We start from the raw sequence: 20,849 nt of genomic DNA on the forward strand, positions 1-20,849 counted from the left end.
ATACATACACACACACATAGTCGCGCTCATGTGCTCAGGTGAACCGGGCCTGGCCCGGGGGTTGCCGAAGCCATTCGTCCGTCGGTCTGGCGCGAAACCGGTTTTGTGAGCTTTTTTCGGACGGTTCGTACTTTCTTTCCTCCAGAGCGAGCGCGCGCGCGCCCACGTTTCGGTTCCCTTTTGCGCTCCCAGTGGTGATGGTTGTCTTGCTGGTGGTCGCATGGCTTCCCCTTGGGCCGCCAGTGTTCTGGCCACCGCACTCACATGGGGTTTGTTTACGCTGCCTTAGTTTGAATGTTCGTGTGTATGTGTGTGTGTGTGTGAGGCAGTTAGGGTTACCGTTGAGGAGACCATTCATGCTAACGCACACAGTGTCCGCTGGCCAACAGGTTGCACGTACCCTGATGCCGAGGAACTTAAAAGTGGAGCTTTTGTCGGTTCGGTAAAGCTTTTTTTAGCGTTGCAGAGACAGAGACCGTTTCGAAGCATAACCTTTGGCGCACTCCCATACTAACGCTTAATGGGTTACAATTTTTGGGTACAATTAAATTCATTTTATTCGCTTTTGCACATTATTCATGCTTAATTCCAAAATGGTAAATACTTAACGCACTAAAATCAGCTCGGTATAATAATTCTCTCTAGCGCTACACGCTTGGCGGAATTATCGGGTTTTAAGTGAACCTGTATTCTATCGTCAGTTCCACTATCGACTAATCCAAGCTTCGGCTCCATCTAGTTCGCTCTTACTTACGCTTACACGCGTCTCTTAGTGTGCCTCCTAGTAAGTAATGCGTGCTGAGCACTACCATCTCATACGCATAGTGTATGGTGGCAACCCTGAACTCTTCTACCTTTCCAACCTAGTTTAAACAAACATAGTTTTAATTATCTAGGAGTATTTATTTTAAATTACTAATAACAATAACAATCTTTGCTTCAACATTTCAGTAACATTACAGTGCTGTTTTCAAATGAAGTTTGCGTAAACAAAAAGTAAGCGAGAAAGTTGCTCATTTAATAAAGAAAACATTAATCAAACAAATGATTTAACACGCATTAGTGAGCGCAAACTTAACAATCGTGATTGAAGAGTTAAAACAAAAGATAAATTAGTAAAAGAATGTAATAAAAACTTAATATTAACGTAAATGCAAATGAAAAAAAAAAACAATATGATAAACGAAAATAAGTCATATTCAAAACCTCGTAATTGAATGAAAATAAATTCAATGAACAGAAAATGTTAAAACTAAATAACGTGTATGAAATTTGTGCAAGGGAAAAACCATAAACGTCACAATTAATACAGCACAGCCGTTGCACCAACCTCCTACAGCAAAGAACGCTCTGTCTATTCTACTTACCGTCTAAAATCACGCGCAAAGTTCACACTTTCAACAAGCCATCCGTCCCGGCCGGTCCCGGTAGCGATCAGAGCGTTATGAGTCCTACCTTGGGCGGTACTACTTCATAGTACTTGGACACGAGCGGATGCTTTTCGATCAGCACCTGCACCAGGACGTCGTGGGGCGGTAGCGGAAAGCGCTTGATGACAAACTGAGCCTGCCCAGTTACTGCTAGCCGTGTTTCACAGCGAAGCCGCCACTGTGCCGCTAATCTACGGTTAGCGGAAAGGAGACAGCATTATAACGCGTTCTTTCGAGCGTGTTTGCGATAGTAGGTGACATTGCGACTTACCGGGTTAACACGATACGCTCATTTTCGGTAAACTCGGGCGAAAAGATAAGATCGTAGTACGGTTTGCGGGCGACGATCGAGAGCATAAGCTCGTGGTAAAAGTGCAAATCCAGTGCACAGTGGTCCCCGTCCCCATGGTCAGCTTTCCCCGGTTTCCTTTTCTTGGCCTTGATGCAGCCCAACCCACGGCGATCGTGCTTGGCGGGCACCTCGATCGGGTTCAGGATGCCGGTCTGCTTGTACCCAAGCGGTCCCCCGGTCCAGCCGAGCTTTTGCAGCATCCGGTAGCCGATGTTGTTCTGCTGCAAACATTGTCCCACCGGTGCCAGCTCACCTTCCTTCGGCAACCGTTCGACATTGTATTGCAGGTAGGAAAACCGTTGTATGTACTGCAAAAAAACAAGGCATGACCGGTAAACAAACCATACTCAGAAGCAAATGTACGTATCGCCCCACTACTTACGTTCACCTGATAGCAGTAGTTTTTCAAGATTTCCAGCAAATCCGCCACACACTGCGCGTACGCCTTCTGGTACGTGCCGGCTGCCTTGTTGATGAAAAAGTTGGCCGCGTACGCCTTCACCTCAAACACGCCGTACGATATGGGACTGATCGCAATCGATATCGTACCGCCGCCGAGACGCTCAAACCATTCCGTCGTTTCCTTCAACGAGTTGTTCACCACCACAATGTTTTGGAATATCGCGGCCAACGTTTGCGCGGGAAACACGGGAGTGATCTGCGCAATTTGCATCTGCCGGATGGACTCCTGCTCGTCCGCGTACGTAACACCGTCCAGCCATGCGCGGACCGCCGTATCGGCCGACACGAGCGTGCGGGCACACTTGTGCTGTTTCAGCTCGCAGTAAACTCGAGCGATCGGTTCCCCGAGCTGGCTCGCCCGCTCCATCAGCTCGGGCTCGTACGTGCAGCCGTACGCTTCCATGCTGGCAAATACCTGCGCCAAAGGGACGAGCTCATGCTCCGGGATGGTGTCCTTGTGCAGTTCCATGAACCATTTCTTCAGGTTCCACAGCGATACAGTATCGAATCGGGTGCGGTACGAATCGATGTCCCAGCTACTGTCAACAACAGGTGGTTCGGGCGATTCTGGCGGTAGGGCAGGATGTATCGCTACGTGTATTGTACTTGCTGGACGTGTGGCCACCAGTTTTATGTTTTTCCGTCGCCGGCTACGATTGAATCGCTTGCGCCTGTTTTGCTTTTTAAGTGTCTTTGCCGGCAAACTGGTTACTCGCTGTAGTCCGTTGGTAGAGCTTAGATTCATACTACAATCTGTACAAAGGGATCTGAGTATTTCTTTGTTCTGGAAAAAGTTTCCTTACTACGCGACAATGTGATTGAACCTAAATGTGAGTGTATTGGTCATATAAAATAACCTGTTGCGCTAAAATACTATCAATAGCGCACTAAAATATAATCTAAACAAACTCCAAGGTGAGTACATAGCGAAGCTCAAGCTGATTCAAAACAAACATTTTGAACATCGCTGGTATGGAAAGTTCTCATAATTATGTTGGTTATTTTCGAAAAAATTAAAAATGTCAACACATTTGTTAGGTATACAATGAAGCAATTGAATGCAGTGTTAGATCAATTAAAACTAAATTCGCAACCGAAATATTAAAATCCAGTAATATAACCGGTTCGTATATAAGAACCTTGAAACGAACCGGTAAACAGTGTATGCACCTTGCTTTTGCACCAGTTGACAGCTGATGACAGCTAGCCCAAAAACCATAACATAAACAAAGGCACTCGATTATTCCCAAGCAGGCAAACGTGGTTTTGCATAGATTGCTACCAAATCGTACAAAAATGGTCAAAAAAACGAAAAGAAAACCTGCGTCGGCCGTACCGGACGAGCCACAGGCAAACGAAAGTGACAGTGCTTCCGAAGGGAACCATATAGTGCTGATAAAATCCATGAAGAAAAAGAAAAAGTTTAAAAACGTCCAGAGCAGTCTGGTATGTGCCGTACCGGAGGAGTCACCAGCAAACGATAGTGACGCTGCGGAAAAGGACTCTGTGGAGCAAACAGAATTGCTTCGTAATAAGAAAAAGTTGAAGAAGCAGAAAAACCTCAATACAAGCGACCCTATTTCGAGCGATGAGTGCAATGAGGCAAGCATTGAGGAGGAACCGTTCGACATTTACAAGCTGCGCAATCCGCTCGAGGAGGAAGAGCACTGGCAGTTGAGGCTCGCCTTTCTGGAGAAAAACCAGCACGTGCTGTCGCCGGATGAGCTCGTTTGTCTGGCCCAGGTGTACATGAACATCGAGCTGCTGAGGTGCACCTATCCGCGCGAAACCATGGAGCAGGTTAGCAAGCTGGCGGAAGGCATCGGCGGCGAGTATCATCGCAAGCGTGCCTTCATGCTGAAGCGTACATTCGTGTCGGCCTCGGACGCAGCCGCCTGCAAGGTGCGAAGAGACGACCCATCAACGATTCTGAAAGCGCCGGCTCCGACAAACGAACCCCAGGACTCGTCGGATGTGCCGAGCATACCGACGTTCATATTGAACTGTCTGCGAAGCGACCTCATCATCCTGAACGATATGCGCCACACAATGCAAATGTTCAACCAGGTCAATAAAGATGGTCTACAGATGGAGGCAAATGTGCATACCGTAAACGAAAGAGTGTGCAGAGGATCTGTCGTGGTTGGTGGTATAACGATCGCCAAGTCGCAGGAGTGTACCAACAAGCTTGCGATGCGAATAGTGTTGGAAAGGGCGAAGGAACGTCTATCGAAGTATTGTTACTCCGTTATAGTGAGTATGATTGGTGGTGCTGGTCGTGATAATGCACTAATGCTTGTTTGCTTTTCAATTGTAGCGCAAGAAAAATGCCACCGAGGTGGAGGGCATTGAGGTCGTGTCGAAATCATCCGCCGCAAAGTCCACCAGCGAAGGACAATCCATGGAACAGGAACCCGACGCGAGCAACAAACTCGACGCGGGCAACATTGGCTTTCAGCTGTTGGCCAAGTTGGGGTGGAGTGGCGCCGGTCTGGGTGCTCGCGGTGACGGTATAGTGAACCCGATCAGTGTCGAGCAGAAGGTGGGTCGCCAAGGGCTCGGCGGGGACAGCTCGGAGGGTGCTAAGCTCGATCGGGTGGAAATCAGGAAGAAGCTGCAGGATTTACGTGACGGAAAGCTCGCGGAACATTGCATCGTGTTTAGCAACGAGTATTCGAAGGATGACAGAAAAATGATTCATGAGTAAGTGAGGCGCACGGGGAAAGGTTTAATACAATGATGGCGTTTTCATTTTTATTTCAATTCTTCCACATCTTTCTCGCTCTCTCCAGGATCGCGCGTAAACTGAGGCTCAAGTCACAAAGCCATGGAAATGAAAATCAGGGCAACCGGCGTCTAGTGGTGAGCCTACCGCCGCTGCGACCGAGCGAACTGCTCCGCAAAATTATCGTGGAGAAGGATGAGACGTTCTGCAAAATGTTCGAAGTTACGCCTCCGACCGAGCAAGAATAATTCTACATAAATAGTTTAATTTTAAGGTTTGTTGGTACTGTAACAAAATTGATAAAACAAACGAAGGAAAACGTATTTGCTTAGCGTATTTTCTGGTGTCGCTTCCGTCGATACTGTTGCTTTACCAGCCGCAACGTTTCCCTAATAAGTTCGTCCTTCGTTGGACTTCTGGTGCGTCGTCTCTTCGAGCGGGACGCGTAATACCGTTCTACATCGATTACTTCTTCACTATCGTCTGCATCGTCGATTATGATGGTGTCCTGTTCGTACGCTGATACTGGGGCAGCTTGTGCAGCTTGTGCTTCTAAGGCTGGCTCCACTTCTTGTTCTGTAGACGAGGCCATTGTTGATTCCTGTTCTGTAGCAGCATCCGGTGGTAATTCCTGTTCTGAAGCCGAGGGCAGTGTTGGTTCCTGTTCTGTAGCTCGAACAAATGGCGATTCATGTTCTTTACATGAAGTCGACGGTGATCCGTGAGCTGCGGCACAGGATGGAGTTGATTCCTTTTCTTTTGCGGGTTCTGGTCCTTCTTCTTTGCTGCCAGCGACACTTTCCGGTACTTCTGCACTGCTTGCAGCTATCAGTTGGTCAGAAGAGTCAGTTTGTGTGCTAGCGTCCGTCATGGCGGCAGCTTTAATGCTAATTTCCGGTAGCTTCGGCTTTGTCGATGGTTCGTCCCAATTGTGCCGCTCTTTGTCTTTACTCTTCCACACATCCCGTAGCACAGTAAATTCCTCAATCTTTAGCAGGCAATACGAGCACACGACAGACGAAAAGTCTGTCTCGTATCTGATTACGATATCCGATATTAGGGTAATGGTCTCCAGATGGGACGGGGTCAGTTCAACGCCTCCACCCAAACTAAAACAAGGCACCCATATATGGTCAGCACTATCACACAGTCGGCACCGTTTCGACGGCGACAATTGTTCCGCCGGCAGTATGACTTCCGATTTCACGATCACCTCATCCGTCCAGTCGGAATTTGCCTCGGCCGGATTGTCTACCGCATAGTCCATGGTGCGATCGTCTGGCAGTGAGGACGTTTCGGATTTTACACTATCAGCCTTTCCTATTCTTGTCATGGTAAGTTTGCTGTTTGGATGCGCCGTGTTGTTAAGCAGTGTTGCAGCTGCAAAGGCGAAGCGCCAGAATGCTTGTTAATTTGTACAGGTCATTCAATTCTTTATTGATTTACCACTCACCCAAGTGTGAAGCATTCAGTTTGATGAATCGAAACAAAGTGGGAGGATAAAATTTCGTCAATGTTTTGTGCTTTCACCAGCACTTGGGCTGTTCCACATTTGCGGAATTGGCTTCTTTTGTTTTTCGTGTCATTGACATGTTGTGCAGACAACCAAGGTGCGTATAATACTCAATGATCTTTGACTAGTTTATTTGTTCGCATTTAGGTTCAAAGCGATATCGTGTGGATAGTAACACAAATTTTGGTTTTATTTTAAGTGATTTTCTAAAAAACATCCTTTTCCATTAAAATTTGTTGTTTTGCGGTCCCGGGCAACGGTCTTGAAATTCGTTCAAAATAATTCAAGCAAATATCAAACCCGACTTCTCTGTCAAGATATTTGTTTACATTTTTGCTGTCAGTTTTGTGAATTGGAGCAAATCAGACGAACAAAGTGCTAATCAAAACACAAACACACGGTGGGGCTCGGATGCGGTGCAATCTGGCAGTGGAAATCGAAATTTCATACGTTGTACCGCCTAAAAAGGATACAGAACATTTATTGAAAATATGAACTAAAGCGTGCAAAAGTGTTTCGAACGGTCTGTGGTTTCGTTTGGCGCATCGGCTTCTAACGTCCGTAGCAATCACATTAGTGTAAAAACCGACGGGAAAACGATTCATTGGTGGGACTGGTCCGAAATTTCGCAATTGAAAGGGGTGAACTGTTTCGAAAGCTAATTTGTCCATCGCGCAAGCAGTTTGGTCAGTGCGTATTGTACTGAAATAATGGCGAAAATGCAGGAAAACTGGCGCGACATCATTGCCGATCGGTTGCGCGAGCGAAATAAAAACGAATCGGCACGGTTTGCCGACATCATCCATTACAGTAAGTGTCCTTGCCGAACCACCGGGCGGTTCACTGACATAGGTGGGGCGGTAAATTAGATTATGCGTACGTAGCCAATGCATTCTGCATCGGTTGCACTGCATTGCACGGCATTATTCCCCGCATCTGCCCGTGTGAAAGTGAAAAGAGAAAGTGACGATCGCTGATGTAATGTCTGAATGTCTTTTCGCCCCCACCGGAGTACTCTCCATATGGTTGTGTTGTATTCTTTTTTTTGCGAGATTTTTTACCAACCCCTCTGCTGTTCTCTTTTCCAGACAACCGACTGTTCGATACGGCCGCCAAGCTTCGGCAGGAAAATTTGGATTTGAAAATTGATAGAAAAATACGCGACAGCGTCAATGTGAGTGGTGCGGGCGGGGGCGGCGGCACCACCTTCGGCACGGACGTAGCCACCATCACGAACGCCCAGATCCAATCGCTCGAGAAGAAAGTGCTGGCCCAGCAGGAAGAGCTGACGGATCTGCACAAACGCAAGGGCGAACATTCGCAGATGGTGATAACGCTCAACCAGAAGCTGACCGAGCTGCAGCGCCTGCTGGCCGAGAAGGAGCGGGCGCTGGCCGACCAGACGGCCCTTTGCGCTTCACTGAAGGAAGAGCTGGACGAGATGAAAGCATCACACGTTACGATTAAGGACGAATCGCTCGCCTCGCAGCTGCGCGCCAACACGGCCGAGGACAAGCTGCGGGCCGTGCAGGACGAAAACACGAAGCTGCTCAACCTGCTGATGGAGTACAAGTCGCGGGACGCCGAGATCATGAACAAGGAGAACGATAAGTTTGTGAAGGAGAAGAAGGCACGCATCGAGAGCGAGCTGGAGCGGGCGATACGCGACATTCCCGGCCCGTCCTCGATCGGTGCCGATCTGGACCGGTTCGATGTGGACGGTTTGCCGGAGGGCGTAGAGTTTAAGTTCGACGCCCACGACGGGGAGGTGAATGCGGTGCGCTGGAGCCCGATTGAGCGTATCGTCGCGACCGGTGGAGCCGACCGGAAGGTGAAGCTATGGGATGTGGGAAAAGGTACGGCCATTGGAACATTATTCTTCTTTAATCGGTTAAGTACACAAGCACTAATTATGACCATATTTTAGGTGTTTGTGAACAACGTGGCGTGCTAGTGGGCAGCAATCAAGGCATCAATTCGGTGGAGTTCGATACGACTGGTTCAATGATATTGGCCGCCTCGAACGACTCTGCCAGCCGCATGTGGTCGGTCGTGGATCATCGATTAAGGGTGAGCGTTCTATAACATACGTAAGAGTTCTCATAATCTAGCCTAAAAAGAACACGTGCGCAAAGTTAATTTTTAAATTTATTCACTTTATTAAAATAATGTTTCACATTACAGTATAAACGTTTTCCTATCTGTTCGCTTGCCAACCGATGTCCGTTTGGTGAGGGCCACTGCTGCATAACCGTTTCCCTGCCCTGCTGGTCCGGCGGAAACGGCGCAGCAGGTGCGCGGCCTTGCGAATACATAGAAAACATATGCATATGTATTGTATGTATAAGTAGTACTTATTGCGCAATGTTTCGTTCGAATAAAAATCCGATCGCATTGCGTTGATTGATTGATTGGCCGGTTCGGTTCGATTCGGCGCCTGGCGTAAACGTTCTCCCCCTTTTTCTACTGCTTCTGCACTATCTCCACTGTTTCCAACGTTTTTTTCCATTCTATACTAGCCTAAGGTTGTTTTACGCGCAATTAAGTTAATGTTAATTTGATTTCATTACATTTAAATTAAGTTAAATTATCATTTACGTTGTTTGACTTTAATACGGTGTTTGTGTGTCTGTTTTCTTTTCTTTTTTTGTAAATTTTTTGCCGTCTCCTTTTTTCTTCTTTCATATCGTTTGTTTTGCATTACTTTCGTTTTGTATTTCATGGTGTAAAGTTTAGAAATGTTTCATGGAGCAATCAATGCTATTAATTGTTTATCATTGAAAAAAAACCCTCCTGGTCGTAGAAGATAAACTGTTTTTTTGTGTGCGAAAAAAGTAACGTTTTGCCAAAGCAAAAGTGTGTGTTGAAGGACATGTTGGTACGGTCGGAAACATTTGTGCGCACCTTTTTTTTTTAGTGGCAAAGACACTTGGACGTACCTTTACTATCCAGCTACTAAACTATTGTTATGTGTTTGCTTACTGTTGGCTAAGGTTAGTTGTATTGCGAATTATTGTATGCCGGTTGCCTTCGCGCTCGGTGGCAGTTCCGTTTGCAAGGTAATACAGCAGACTGTCCACTGGGTCACATTTGTTCGTCAGTTTTTTGTTGTGTGTTCTTCTTTTGTAGAAGATATGAATATGCAGCTGAGCAAAAAAAAAGTAGAACGATAAGGAAAGTACAGCACTCGCTTGTATCTCGGCGCCCTGCGTACTGAGTATGATTTGTTCGCTCGCTGCTATTAAATTACAAAGATAGAGGCACCGCTAGACATGCCACCCTCCGCGACGCGCCTGGAGAAGATTAATACGAGTGTCGGCTCACATCATGCTCACGACGCTTCAAAGAACTAATAAAAGTTAGGGATTATTGAGTAAAAATAAATTACGATAAATGCTTAAAATTAAGGCCACACATTTGCACCGGCGCTGACGGGCGCCGTAAATGAGATGAGGCTTTTTTCTTTTAGCAAAAAAAAAAAAAAAAAAAACAGCTGCCATCCTTTTTTTCCCTGTACTCTGTGCTACTGGGTTTTGCATGCACCCAATGTGCAACTCAAATAAAAGCGTTCAGTGTCCCGGTTTCATTTGAATTACCCATTGAGCGTACTGTGATCGTTTTTACGGTCTTACAAGGGCTTTCCAAACCCCTCTCCAACACGATCGCCGCATAATTCACCGACGACGTACACCGGGCACGCGGGTGTGGCCTAAAAGTCCGGAGAAAAGGACAAATGGATATACACTGCGCTCGATACTACCGATATTGGTCAATGGTTCCCCTCCTGTGTGTGTGTGTTTTTTTTTTTTTGCAATTCAAAACCTTCCAACACTCTGGACTGGAAACCGTGGATGGGGAAGATTAAACGCATTAGGGGAAAGGGTGATCCTGCCTGTCCTACCGTTAATACTATTTAGCTTCGCATTTAGCTAGGTAAATTTTGTCTGCGTGTGTGTGTCTTTTTTTCTTCTTCTTCTTCTTCGCAGTGAAGTCGAAACAGTTGCTACTAATTCTATCACACCGTACATACACGCACGCACAACCACACACGTTCCATCACACGTGCACTTGCGCCAAAAAATGGCGCAACAGCGCATGGCAATGCAACCACTTACATTCACGCTGCAGTCGCATTCGTTTCACACACATACACACACACACACACAGATCAGTCTCACAAACGGAAGAAGCTTTTCTTTTGCGATTTAATTCGTAATGCCTATCACAATCACACCCCCTTCTGCATACACGCACATGCACACGCACACACATACAAACAGTCCCTACCAAACCCGTTCCCTAATTAATGTTTCCTGCTAAACGTTTGCCCTTGGCCAAAATCCCCAATTTGCTTTTTAGTTTTACAGCTCATGTTGTCCCTCTGTTGTTGTTTTTTATATTCTAGTCGTCCTTTTCTCCAATGTGTCTGTGTGAGTTTTTTTTTAATTGTATGATCGTTTTTTCCATGAAAATGGTGATAAAATGATTATTGATAGAATGATTGAATGATTTTTGTTCGTTTTTGTTTTTTTCCATCTTCTCGACTTCTCCTTCCTTCGATCGTGTAATTGTGTGAGTTATGTGTTCGTTTGCTTAAAAAAAAGACTCCTTTACTGGAGACACTTTACTGTGTACGAAGCACAAGAACACACACTTACGCAAGCACCGCAAGCAAAGGGATCGTTGCGCAAATATGACAAGAGCGCCTTATGCTTATGTGTCTTTGAATGCGTTTCCCGGGCGGCAAATCATTAATCTGGCCGGGTTTTGCGAGCGCTTAGATGAAGCGGGCATTCCTGCACCCGATGGCGCGCGCCCATACAAATAGATTTCGTATTCGTATGTTTTTTTTTTTAAATTTCCGTAAGTGTGTCACTGTCTACATTATGTGTAAGTGTGTCGGAAGTCTTTTTTTGTTTTGTTCGTTTCGCTCTAAAAATATTCTGTTTCTTTTGTGTTGTTGTCAATTTTGGTGGGGTTTGTGGTTAGCGTTTGGGCGCCTGGTTTAGGCGTTTAAAAGTGCCTGCCCGCGTAACCACTGTCGTACAGCTTGCACATCGAGTCCGCCCGGCTACCGGTAAGCGTTGGGGTCGGCACAACGGACGAGCCCATCGAGGCGTTCTCGAACTGGCGCTGCTTTCGGCGACGCTGCCACAGATAGGTCCAGATGGCAATGACGGCCAGCTGGCCGAGCAGGAACACGGCACCGGCAACGATCAGACCTGCGGAAGACAAAACGGGCACGTTAGCATTGGGCTCCAATCGATCGATCGTGCGTGCATACTTACCCAATCCATTAACGCAGATGCCCTGACCATCGTTGGCAACGAACACGGTTTCGCTGCTGCTGAGCTTCGGTTTGGCGCCCTGCTGCTTCTCGAACCCGAACTTGTCGGTGATCTGAATCGACTGCACCAGCAGCATGTCGTCCTGCGGCGCTTGGCGTGTTGTCTCGCGGCGGTGGCGTGCGACCGCCTCCAGCACCGCGCTCGTCGTCGCGTTCACCGAGCGCCGCTTGCGCCCGTACGACACCATCGAGCGCAGCTCGCCACCGAAATCGTCCTGGTCGCACTGGACCGGCTCGCAGGTCGGCATGCACGGTGTGACGAGCGCCCGGAACTGTACCATCTCCGAGGACGGGAACTTGAACGCGTCGAAGTGCGACAGCAGTATCTTGCCCGAGCTGGCACTCTTGTAGATCGGGCCCATGATGAAGTGGTCGGTCGGGCAGCCGCGCGCATCGATCAGCGTAATCTCGCTGCTGTCCACGCCGTCCATCGCGACCAGCTCGCGGACAAAGATCTCGTACGGGGACTGCGGGTCCAGGATCTCGAAGCGCAGCGCCAGGGGATCGCCGACCTCGGCCGTGCGCATCATCTCGCTGCCGTCGCGCGTCGTAATCTTCATCACCACGTTCGGCGAGTCGACGACGACCTCCTCCGACAGGGCCGGCTCGATATCGCCCGTCACATCCAGATCGACATCGTTCGAGACGGTCTTGTTGGTCAGATCGTACTGGCAGGTGACGGCCAGCCCCAGATCGCTCGACGTCACGATCGTGTCGTGGTGCTGGATGACCACATCGTTCAGGTAGCGGCCGAGCCCGTTCTGGCGCACGTTACAGTCAATGTCCTGGTAGCCCATGCGCAGCTCAAACTCGAGCGAGCTCTTCACGTCGACCGAGCACGAGTTCGGCGAACCCTTGGCGTACACCTTGCCGTCGAACAGCTTGGAGGTGCGGATCTTGGCAATCATATCGCCGGCGCGGCACTCAATCGATACGTTGTAGCAGGAGGACAGCTCGTACGTGGCCGCTTCCGGCACGTCCAGGTAGGGATCCTGAATGTCGGACAGCGTGGCGCGGCTGTGGTGGGACAGGCGGCACACCATATCGCCGGTATCTCCGTAGTCGTACGAGTGGCAGCGGTACGGCGAGCTCAGGCACAGCTCTCGGCACTCGTCCACGCTCGCCACGTCCTGGTAGACCGAGTCGACCGTCTTCAAGATGCGGCCGGACAGGCGCTTGAACTCGCACAGCTTCGTCGGCTCCTCCGCGCAGTTGTTCTCCAGGTAGTCGGCACCGTCGTTCGTCTGGAAGGCGGACGAGCCGGCCAGCGTGATGCGGTCCATATCGGACAGCTCGCAAGTCATCGTGGTCTGGTAGAAGTTGGCCGAGCTGGAATGGGAGTGGCGGGACAAAAACAAAAGCGCGGATTAGAATCGTGGCGCCTTGCAATGGAAGTAATCGTAAGTGGAGCAAGGAATTGCAGTGATGCGCTCTCGCACTAGAATGCAAACGACCGGAATGCAAATGGTGTTGTGTTAGTTCATTAAGCAATCTAGCAATTGGTGGCACTATGAAGGAGGTCGAAGATAGTGATCGGGTAATGCACGGGGCAGCTCGACACTCTCGACACCTCACGCTGTGGCGATTGGGGATGTCATATTCAAATCTGGACAGTTAAATCTTGCCATCCCCAATCGCCTTCCGTAATGCATACAGTGCCCTACATCTGCGGCGAAGATACAGAACCGGGAACACGGCAGATGGCCATTTAACGATCCTAACGGGGAATGAATTCTAGTACAGGCGACCACCACCGTACGTTGTGGTGGCGCAAAGCACCTCGAGTAAGACCCTGGTCTCATCTGCGGGACTTGGTGCAGCGGTGTTGTTGTCGCACTGTAACCAGCTAGTAATTATAATAATTGATCAATTTTCATCGATAGTGCTGGTCCAGTCCGGCTGGTGCCTACCTACACTACCGATCTGGGCTAGAAGAAGCTAGCGTCGTTTTTGAAGTCTGGAGTTTGAAGTTTGGAATATGTTTCCGGGTTACGATCGTTGGTCGTCGATTACTTTGGAGGTTCGGCGTTGAAACAGATTTAAATAACAAAATAGTGTCTATCCCCGTTCACCCCCTGTGTGTGTGTGTCTGTGTGATTGAGCATCCAGACGAGGCCAGCGAGCGTAAGAGTAAGAGTTCGACCCATAGCCGGAAGGTGGGCGCCACCAAGCGAAACTGGAGCGAAGCAAATTGTTTGGTACAAGTATGTCGCCACGTCCAGCGGCGTCCGTTATTGTGCGGTCGTCGCCGTCTTCACCGTCAGGTTGAAAAGCAAACAACCAAACCGCCTGCTGATCTTCTGATCTAGGTCTGCGGTTTTTCGGCTGCTTTCCATTTCACCAGTATTGAGTCTTTGCCCTCTACTTCTATTCTCTGGCAATTCTTCTTCCGGTGGCTTTCGTGTTTCGCTCACTTTTCACTGTCTAGTCCATCATCAGTGCCACGATGGCTCTCGGCTGGCGAAAGGTACGTTTGTGTCACTGTGGCACAGGCGGAGCTCAGCTAATGGAGTCATTCCCCTTGGGCAGAATGCGTAAATCGGAACTCCCTATTCGGCTTTTGAAGCTGGTGAACGCTGCGAAGGTTGCAATTTTTCTGCTCCGATAAAAAAAAAAGCTGCCCATTAATTTATTCCCAACGTTCAACGTCTCTTCCGAGTCGAGAATCGGACCAGCAGAAGCAACAAAGCAGAAAAGGTATAAAATGATTCCAAATTGAGAATCATTCGCTTTTCTACCACCGTGGTGGAGCTGCCGAAATGGCTTTTCGGGATTTCGTGATAAAAATGACCCGGAAAAACGAGTTTTACGTTTACGTGCCATAATCGCTTTTTTGTTGTTGTTTGTTGTTGGTTCGGATCGTTTTGGAACGTTTTTTACCCCCTTTCGTATGCTTTTCTGTTTCTCGACGTCCTCAAACAGGTCCACAGGCTTCAGAGTCTGGCGGGATATACGGGAGACTTAATTGAAAGCAGAGAACGAAACGTAAGAACAAACTTTTCGAAACAAACAGAAAACCGCAATCTTGTGTGTGTGTGTGTGTGTATTTCAATCAGATGTGGTGAAGGGGCCATTCGAAATGATACTTCTTCCCCTTCCCCCTTCCCACTCCCACCCGCCCAGCTGAGGTCATTGATCAATCGCACTAAGCGCGGAAACGGCGTGTGATCGCGATCGCACGCAGCGACATGTTTGGCCATAGAGCTGCGGCCCCCTGCTGTGTGTGTGTGTTATGATGCTTTCCCATTTCCCGTCCCGCAAATGTGTTGCCATGATAACGTGCTTTTGATTTGCTCAATTATGCTAGCCATATTTTAGACTCTAAAAGAAGGATCTAACGTTGGTGGACTGTCATCTATCTTATCGCTTTTTCGGCATGGCAGAAGAAAGACTGCGATGTGGAAACATCTAATCGGTGGCAAGCATGGCCGATCGGGGTGATGTGATGGAAAAAAAGGAAAGGGAAAACACATAAAAATGCGGCAACATAGGAGGACGACCACCGCACGCAAGTCGTGGTTTCGCCGGGCCGGGTGATTGGGTTTGTGGTGACGGACCCCGGTGATCGGCCATCCGAGAGAAGGTCATCGAACCGGAACGTCCTTGAGGTGGAGGGTGGAGGGAGAAAGGTGTAGAGCTAGCAATAACAATAATATAAACGCTTGTTAGAGAGCCCACCGGACATGATAATAATGACACTAGCGCCGGTGGCTGGTGCGTGAATTGAGCTGTTTTGGGTGAAGATAGTTGGGCGTCGTTGGGATAGGCATACTGCTACCCCGATACTTCTCCCCAAGAGGCTGATGACATCTTTGCCAATCCCGTGCCGCGTGTTCCGGTGGTTTGCGTTTGATGATTGATGAACGAACGACAGATCTCCCAGCGCACTGTCGGGGAGGCGGCGGCAACACTCCCGAATCGATGCTACAACAGCATAGCACGTCAAGCAGAGCAGGCGCGTCGCCTTGCACACGGTAGCGTGGAGGAACCCTGGATGGATGGATCGATCGATCGACAGTGAACCTTTCCTGACGTCGCGTGGTCGCACTATTCATACGTTTTGCGCGCCAACAGCATTCCACCGACCGTTCAGGCTGAGGCAGTGAGTGCCTCACCGCACACCACCGTGAACGATTTGTTCGCTGTCATGTAACGGAGGTACGGATAGAGATAGACGAGTGGATTACCATTCGGTTCGGCGCGGCTCGTTCCTGTTTGCTGATCGCAGTAATTGGCGATCATTAGAGACGCGGTCGTGTTGTCGCGAACGTCTGCTCGATTTTGTCGCGAACCCGTGAAGCCCAAACCGAAAGGGGCGTGCGAGAGAGAGAGAGGCTCGTTTAAGGGTGCACACGGGCGTGCACCATCACAAGGCAAGCTTTCCTCCAGCAGGCCAGAAGAAGCTGTTGAATATCAGCGCGGTCAGCACGGTACACACACACACAGGGGAAGCTACAGAATGCCCTGCGCGCAGGCCGGTGCAAAGCTTAACAAGCCCCACCGGTGCTTTATTAAATCAAAAATGGCTTTCAATGGGCGTTTTGTGCAACGAAAGGAAGAAGGCCTGCCTGCTTTGCCCGGGTAGAATCGGTTCCGATTCGGGGGCTGAGCGGGCGGAGGGGGGCGGCGGGCATGTGCCGCGATAGGCAATAATAATAGGGTACGGGGCGAAACACATCCGGGGCGAAAGATAGTTTTGTACTTGTTATTACTTTTATCCGACTTCCACCGAGTATTTGCCTTCGTGGTGCGCGAGCCCGCGTGGTGCTGCTGCAACCCAGCGGTACCAAATCAAGCGAGCCAGGGTGCACACACACACACACCGAGAGCTCTCAAGAGTTTCATAAGCGCATTGACAAAAGGGCGCACCAAGAGCTGGTTGGGGTTTCTCGCTCGCCCATCGCACAAGTCTCCACCGCCCTGTCAGGAGCACACGGCGGAAAGCGCCAAATTGGAGAAAAGTCAAGCGCGGAGCGCGATTCTTATCAGTGAAAGGAGTATGTGTGTATGTGTGTGCCTGTGTGTGTCTGTAAGGTCTATAGAGTGCACCCCATAATGGTGCGCGCGCGCTCGTAGCGATCTTTCCACGCCTTCAGCCTAACAATGCGGCGAAAGATGTCCTCCGCCTGGTAGTTTGCGCTTTTGTTGCGCGACCCGTTGCTAGTACCCCAGTTGTTTGCCGATGCGCCTAGGTCCTAGGTTCGAAACATTCTGAATTTCGCTGTTCTTCTTCCTGCTGCTCTCGCCGGGGCATCTCGTGCTTGCCCCGTTTCCGGCATTCCGGAGGGCGGCCGAGGTTCTATACCGGGCGGGTAAGGGTCGAGGGTTCAAATAGTAATTGTTTCCCTCTATGCTGCTATCGTCTAACAATAATGATATAGTACAAGCTTCCTAGCCGCTTGCCGCGATCCTCCGATCCTTTTCCATTATTGGTTTGCGCTTAACCCGTGCTCCACCCTCCAGAGGTTGATGGACCCCTCGTGTGCATCGATGTTAGTTCTTCTCTTGCCCGTTTTTTTTTTGGTTTATTGCTTCCCGAACCAACTGACCTGAACGGGAAATGTGGTGTGTGTGTGTTGCGCAAGTGGGTTCGTCGTTTCGCGATCGCCACGGTTTTCCAAACACGACTAGATTTTGCGCAAGGTGTGTGCGCCTGCGACTAAGCGCACGAACCTTTTGTTGAGGGTGTTTTTTTCTCTCTCTCTCTCTCTCTCAATCCCCCCTTGTTTGCACTGATCGCATCACAAAGCCAAAGGGAAGAATATAATTAACAGGTTGTTATGGATTCCTTTTGCTGAAAGAGGGCTCGAGAATAGGTTGGCTAAACTCCCTGTAGTAAGCATTGACGCAGCTTCTTGCGTCTAGAATGGGTTCGTACAATTACGATCCAACAGGCGGCACCATCAGTGTGTGTGTGTGTGTGTGAGTGATCCATTTTGTTACTAATAAGACAAGCACCATCACCATCCCCGTTCGGAAGGGATGGCGAAATTCAAGGCACAGGTTGTTGTACCACTACTTGGGTGCCTTCCTTCAGTCCCCTCCCCGGCCCGGGCACGATCCAACCGTCGGATGGATGGCACGTCCGGTGCCGATGGACGATCGCGTTGCGCAACGGTTGTGTGGGAGAAGGAGGGAGCGAGTAATTGGAATGTCAGCAGAATCACTCCCATCCATGCTGAGCGGTTTGGACAACATCTACCGAACTGCTCTCGATGGTTATCTGGCAACTGAACACCATCACCGTACCATGTCGCACACCGTACACCATTACTGCACACGCTGGGGCTGATCATCGTGGTCGCGGTGACCTTAGCGGTTCGTCGTGGCAGCAGAAGACAGTGCCAGCGGAGACGTATCTCCGTAATCGGTCCGGGTAGATCTTTTCTGCTAAGCCTACGCTACATGCAGTGCGATTGAGATCGGTACAAACTATCAAGCATGTGTGTGTGTGTGTTCTCTAATCCGTCTAACCATAAATTGCTTGCTTGCCTCCTTTGGGAAGACGAACCAGGGGAAGGTTGTTTGCAACTTAATTGAGCGCCTCCAAAGGGTCGTTGGAGCGATTTATGAAAAAAAATGTCACTCCACGATCGTGCCAGACACTTTGCGCAAGCATTTTGGCACTTTCTGCCCGGTTCTCCCTTGTTAGTGAAGCTGTCGGATCTTGTCGGAAGGTACAACAAACGGGGGCCCGGCTTACTGGTACGCTAAGACAAACAGCTCCGAATGGAGCAATGTTTTATCTAATCTCTCTCTCTCCCTTTGTAGCGCTGGGAGACGCAATTAATTCACTTGTCATAAGAAATTGATGCTTAAAGTGTGTGTGTGTGCGTGTTTGTGGAGTGTCACCTTGAGGGTCAACATTGCTCGAATTGTTGTGCTATCACGTGTTCGTGGAATTTGTTATGCTCCAAATGCGAAGTACGCTTTAGATAACGATCGCCCATAAACGTTGCTATGTTTGGTGTTGCGAAATCAGATCCTTCTTCCTTTCAGCATAAGCAGACACCAACAGCAGTAGAGGCAGAGGGGCAGTATAATACACCACAACGCCGCTCAAATGACGAAACGAGCGTCGAAAGCTGAGCCCACCCGTTGTTGGCGCAAATTTAATGTCGCAAAGCACCGTCCGGCCCAAGAACGTGTTTGGTTGGTCTTTGGCACCGAAAGCTATAAATCAGTCTCGCGTGGCGCACAAAACGTGGCGCACAACCGGGCGAAAGGGCGATCCCCGTTTGTGCAGGTGTAATCGCAGGGTCTCTCGTCCTACATCGCGCGCCCTCTGTCAAGCGAGAATGAATGCTAATTATCTCTTCTGCGTCGTGGGTAAGGAAATAAAAAGAAAAGCGGCACGAAAAAGCATGATTAGTTCGTTTCGCAGCACAAGGATTATCACGGCCGGGTTTGTGTGTGTTTGGTTGCAAGCCAAGCCACACGTTCGCTGTTCGCGTGTGTGATCCAGTTCCAGCAGGAGCATGCAGTAATTAATTTGCCAACTATCTCGTCCGAGTACATGGGCCATTAGCGCGGACGGTATTTATTTCCCATCGCTTAGCACGCGCGCGTACTGCGCCGGCAATAGTTAAAAGGGAGGGACTCTTTATTACGCAAATAAACAGACAGGCCAACTACCGTGGTCCAGTTCAGTGTCCCATCCTACGGTGGCTTTCCTCTTGTCTGGATCAGGGAAGAAAAAAACCCACGTGTGCTGCCCATCAGCTTGATCCAATTTCTAATCAGCAGCGGCAACATTATTGCCACGCCGAGTGGGACACTTTGGAACAACGCCCCTCACATACACGCCATATATTACCGGGCAGCAACAAACACCGGCAGCATAAATAATGAATAATTGTAATTGAGTAATCATAAGCCCTTCGGCCGTCGTGCCCGGTGGTGGAATCGAGGTTGGTACTGAGCAAACCGGGGCAGACTGGGTGAATACTACCAGCCACAGCCGCGGTATTCCACCCGTAATTGGGTCAATCGAAAATGATGTTCAGTTTTCTACGCGCCGCCCGGTTTCCCCCCCTATGAAACCCCAAGCGCTCTAAACTGCTGCTAACGGATTGTTCAACCCCGCGGTGCGGGGATGAGATGAGATGTTTTGCGCGCCAGTTCCAGTGCCGAAGGATCGTCGACACAGCTGGGCACCTATTTCATTAACACCTTCTCTTTCCGCGCGCGCGCGCACGGTCTCTTGCGTTGCAGTACTTTCCCGTTTTGGAGGGCGCAAACCACGGCGCAGCAAGGGGAAGCAACCGGCGAACCGGTGTCGGTATCGATCGTGCGCACGGACTGTGGATCGGTGTTATTTCCCGATGCGCGTGAGTACAGTTACAGCGGATTCTCTTGGGCGAGAAAGGTGGGTTGGCTGCATGTATATATGGGAACCAGTTACAAGGTCGATATGTATGCGAACATCTGGCCATGATGGTAGGGCGTAGTGAGGCATAAGATGCTGTTGCGCACAACCAGATCCCTATACCTATCGCACCACAGCCGTAAGATGGCGTTGTTGACGGAAATTTGCCTCTTATAGGGAGAGAAGTTTTGTATTTCCTCGGAAGCTGCCCGCGAAGCGTAAATGTATTCCACGTTTTTGCGCTATACACTTCACCTCCGCAGGCCAAAACGGTGCCAATAAACGTGTCCTATCCAGTTGACGGGAAGACATGGGGCTGGAAAAGGTGATCGAAGAATTGGGTTGCGGGATGAATATAATTTCACCCCAATGTCAATTGTAAATTTCAAACCGGGACTCCCTCTTTTCTTTATTTGATCGTAACAGCAGAAGGTTGAAAGTATCTGACGGAACCGCACGAAAGCACCTACCAGCTCCTACCACCACGGAGCGCACGGAAGCTACCTGCACATCACACATTGCTCCCCATTTATGCTAATAAGACCGTTCCGCGAAGACGATTGGAATAAATCTTTCAATCTTGCAGCGGCAGGGCGCTCTCTCGTTTGGCGTGCAATCGTGCAGAGAGTGATGGAGTGCCGCCCAGCGGGTG

General features: G+C 49.4%; 5 protein-coding genes across 5 annotated transcripts in view; 2 read left to right on the plus strand and 3 right to left on the minus strand.

The window, feature by feature from the left end:
- Nucleotides 1-531: 531 nt before the first annotated feature.
- On the minus strand, nucleotides 532-3,147 carry LOC5667693 (uncharacterized). Its single transcript, XM_001688348.3, has 4 exons — nucleotides 2,165-3,147; nucleotides 1,702-2,090; nucleotides 1,368-1,621; nucleotides 532-863 (listed from the first exon to the last, which is right to left on the minus strand). The coding sequence occupies exons 1-3, from the start codon at nucleotides 2,987-2,989 to the stop codon at nucleotides 1,435-1,437; spliced, it is 1,401 nt and encodes a 466-aa protein (XP_001688400.3). The 5' UTR covers nucleotides 2,990-3,147; the 3' UTR covers nucleotides 532-863; nucleotides 1,368-1,434.
- Nucleotides 3,148-3,433: 286 nt separating this feature from the next.
- Nucleotides 3,434-5,292, plus strand: LOC1273656 (uncharacterized). The gene is made up of 3 exons (XM_312658.6): nucleotides 3,434-4,497; nucleotides 4,562-4,947; nucleotides 5,037-5,292. Exons 1-3 carry the CDS (start codon nucleotides 3,541-3,543, stop codon nucleotides 5,215-5,217), a joined length of 1,524 nt encoding a protein of 507 aa, XP_312658.6. The 5' UTR covers nucleotides 3,434-3,540; the 3' UTR covers nucleotides 5,218-5,292.
- Nucleotides 4,972-6,578, minus strand: LOC3290598 (uncharacterized). The gene is made up of 2 exons (XM_563897.4): nucleotides 6,423-6,578; nucleotides 4,972-6,349 (listed from the first exon to the last, which is right to left on the minus strand). Exon 2 carries the CDS (start codon nucleotides 6,300-6,302, stop codon nucleotides 5,298-5,300), a length of 1,005 nt encoding a protein of 334 aa, XP_563897.4. The 5' UTR covers nucleotides 6,303-6,349; nucleotides 6,423-6,578; the 3' UTR covers nucleotides 4,972-5,297.
- A 271-nt stretch (nucleotides 6,579-6,849) lies between these two features.
- LOC1273655 (autophagy-related protein 16-1) overlaps nucleotides 6,850-20,849 on the plus strand; it is a 248,291-nt gene continuing 234,291 nt past the window's right edge. Inside the window, exons 1-3 of the mRNA XM_003436038.2 lie at nucleotides 6,850-7,292; nucleotides 7,571-8,338; nucleotides 8,410-8,552. Of these exons, the coding sequence (XP_003436086.2) occupies nucleotides 7,193-7,292; nucleotides 7,571-8,338; nucleotides 8,410-8,552 (1,011 nt within the window). The 5' untranslated portion in view covers nucleotides 6,850-7,192. The remainder of the gene's footprint in view (nucleotides 7,293-7,570; nucleotides 8,339-8,409; nucleotides 8,553-20,849) is intronic.
- Nucleotides 11,496-20,849, minus strand: part of LOC1273654 (uncharacterized) — an 88,395-nt gene continuing 79,041 nt past the window's right edge. Inside the window, exons 7-8 of the mRNA XM_061648034.1 lie at nucleotides 11,771-13,158; nucleotides 11,496-11,704 (exon numbers count right to left, since the gene is read on the minus strand). Of these exons, the coding sequence (XP_061504018.1) occupies nucleotides 11,496-11,704; nucleotides 11,771-13,158 (1,597 nt within the window). The remainder of the gene's footprint in view (nucleotides 11,705-11,770; nucleotides 13,159-20,849) is intronic.

This window comes from Anopheles gambiae, chromosome 2 (assembly GCF_943734735.2).
Source record: "Anopheles gambiae chromosome 2, idAnoGambNW_F1_1, whole genome shotgun sequence".
Lineage (NCBI taxonomy): Eukaryota > Metazoa > Arthropoda > Insecta > Diptera > Culicidae > Anopheles > Anopheles gambiae.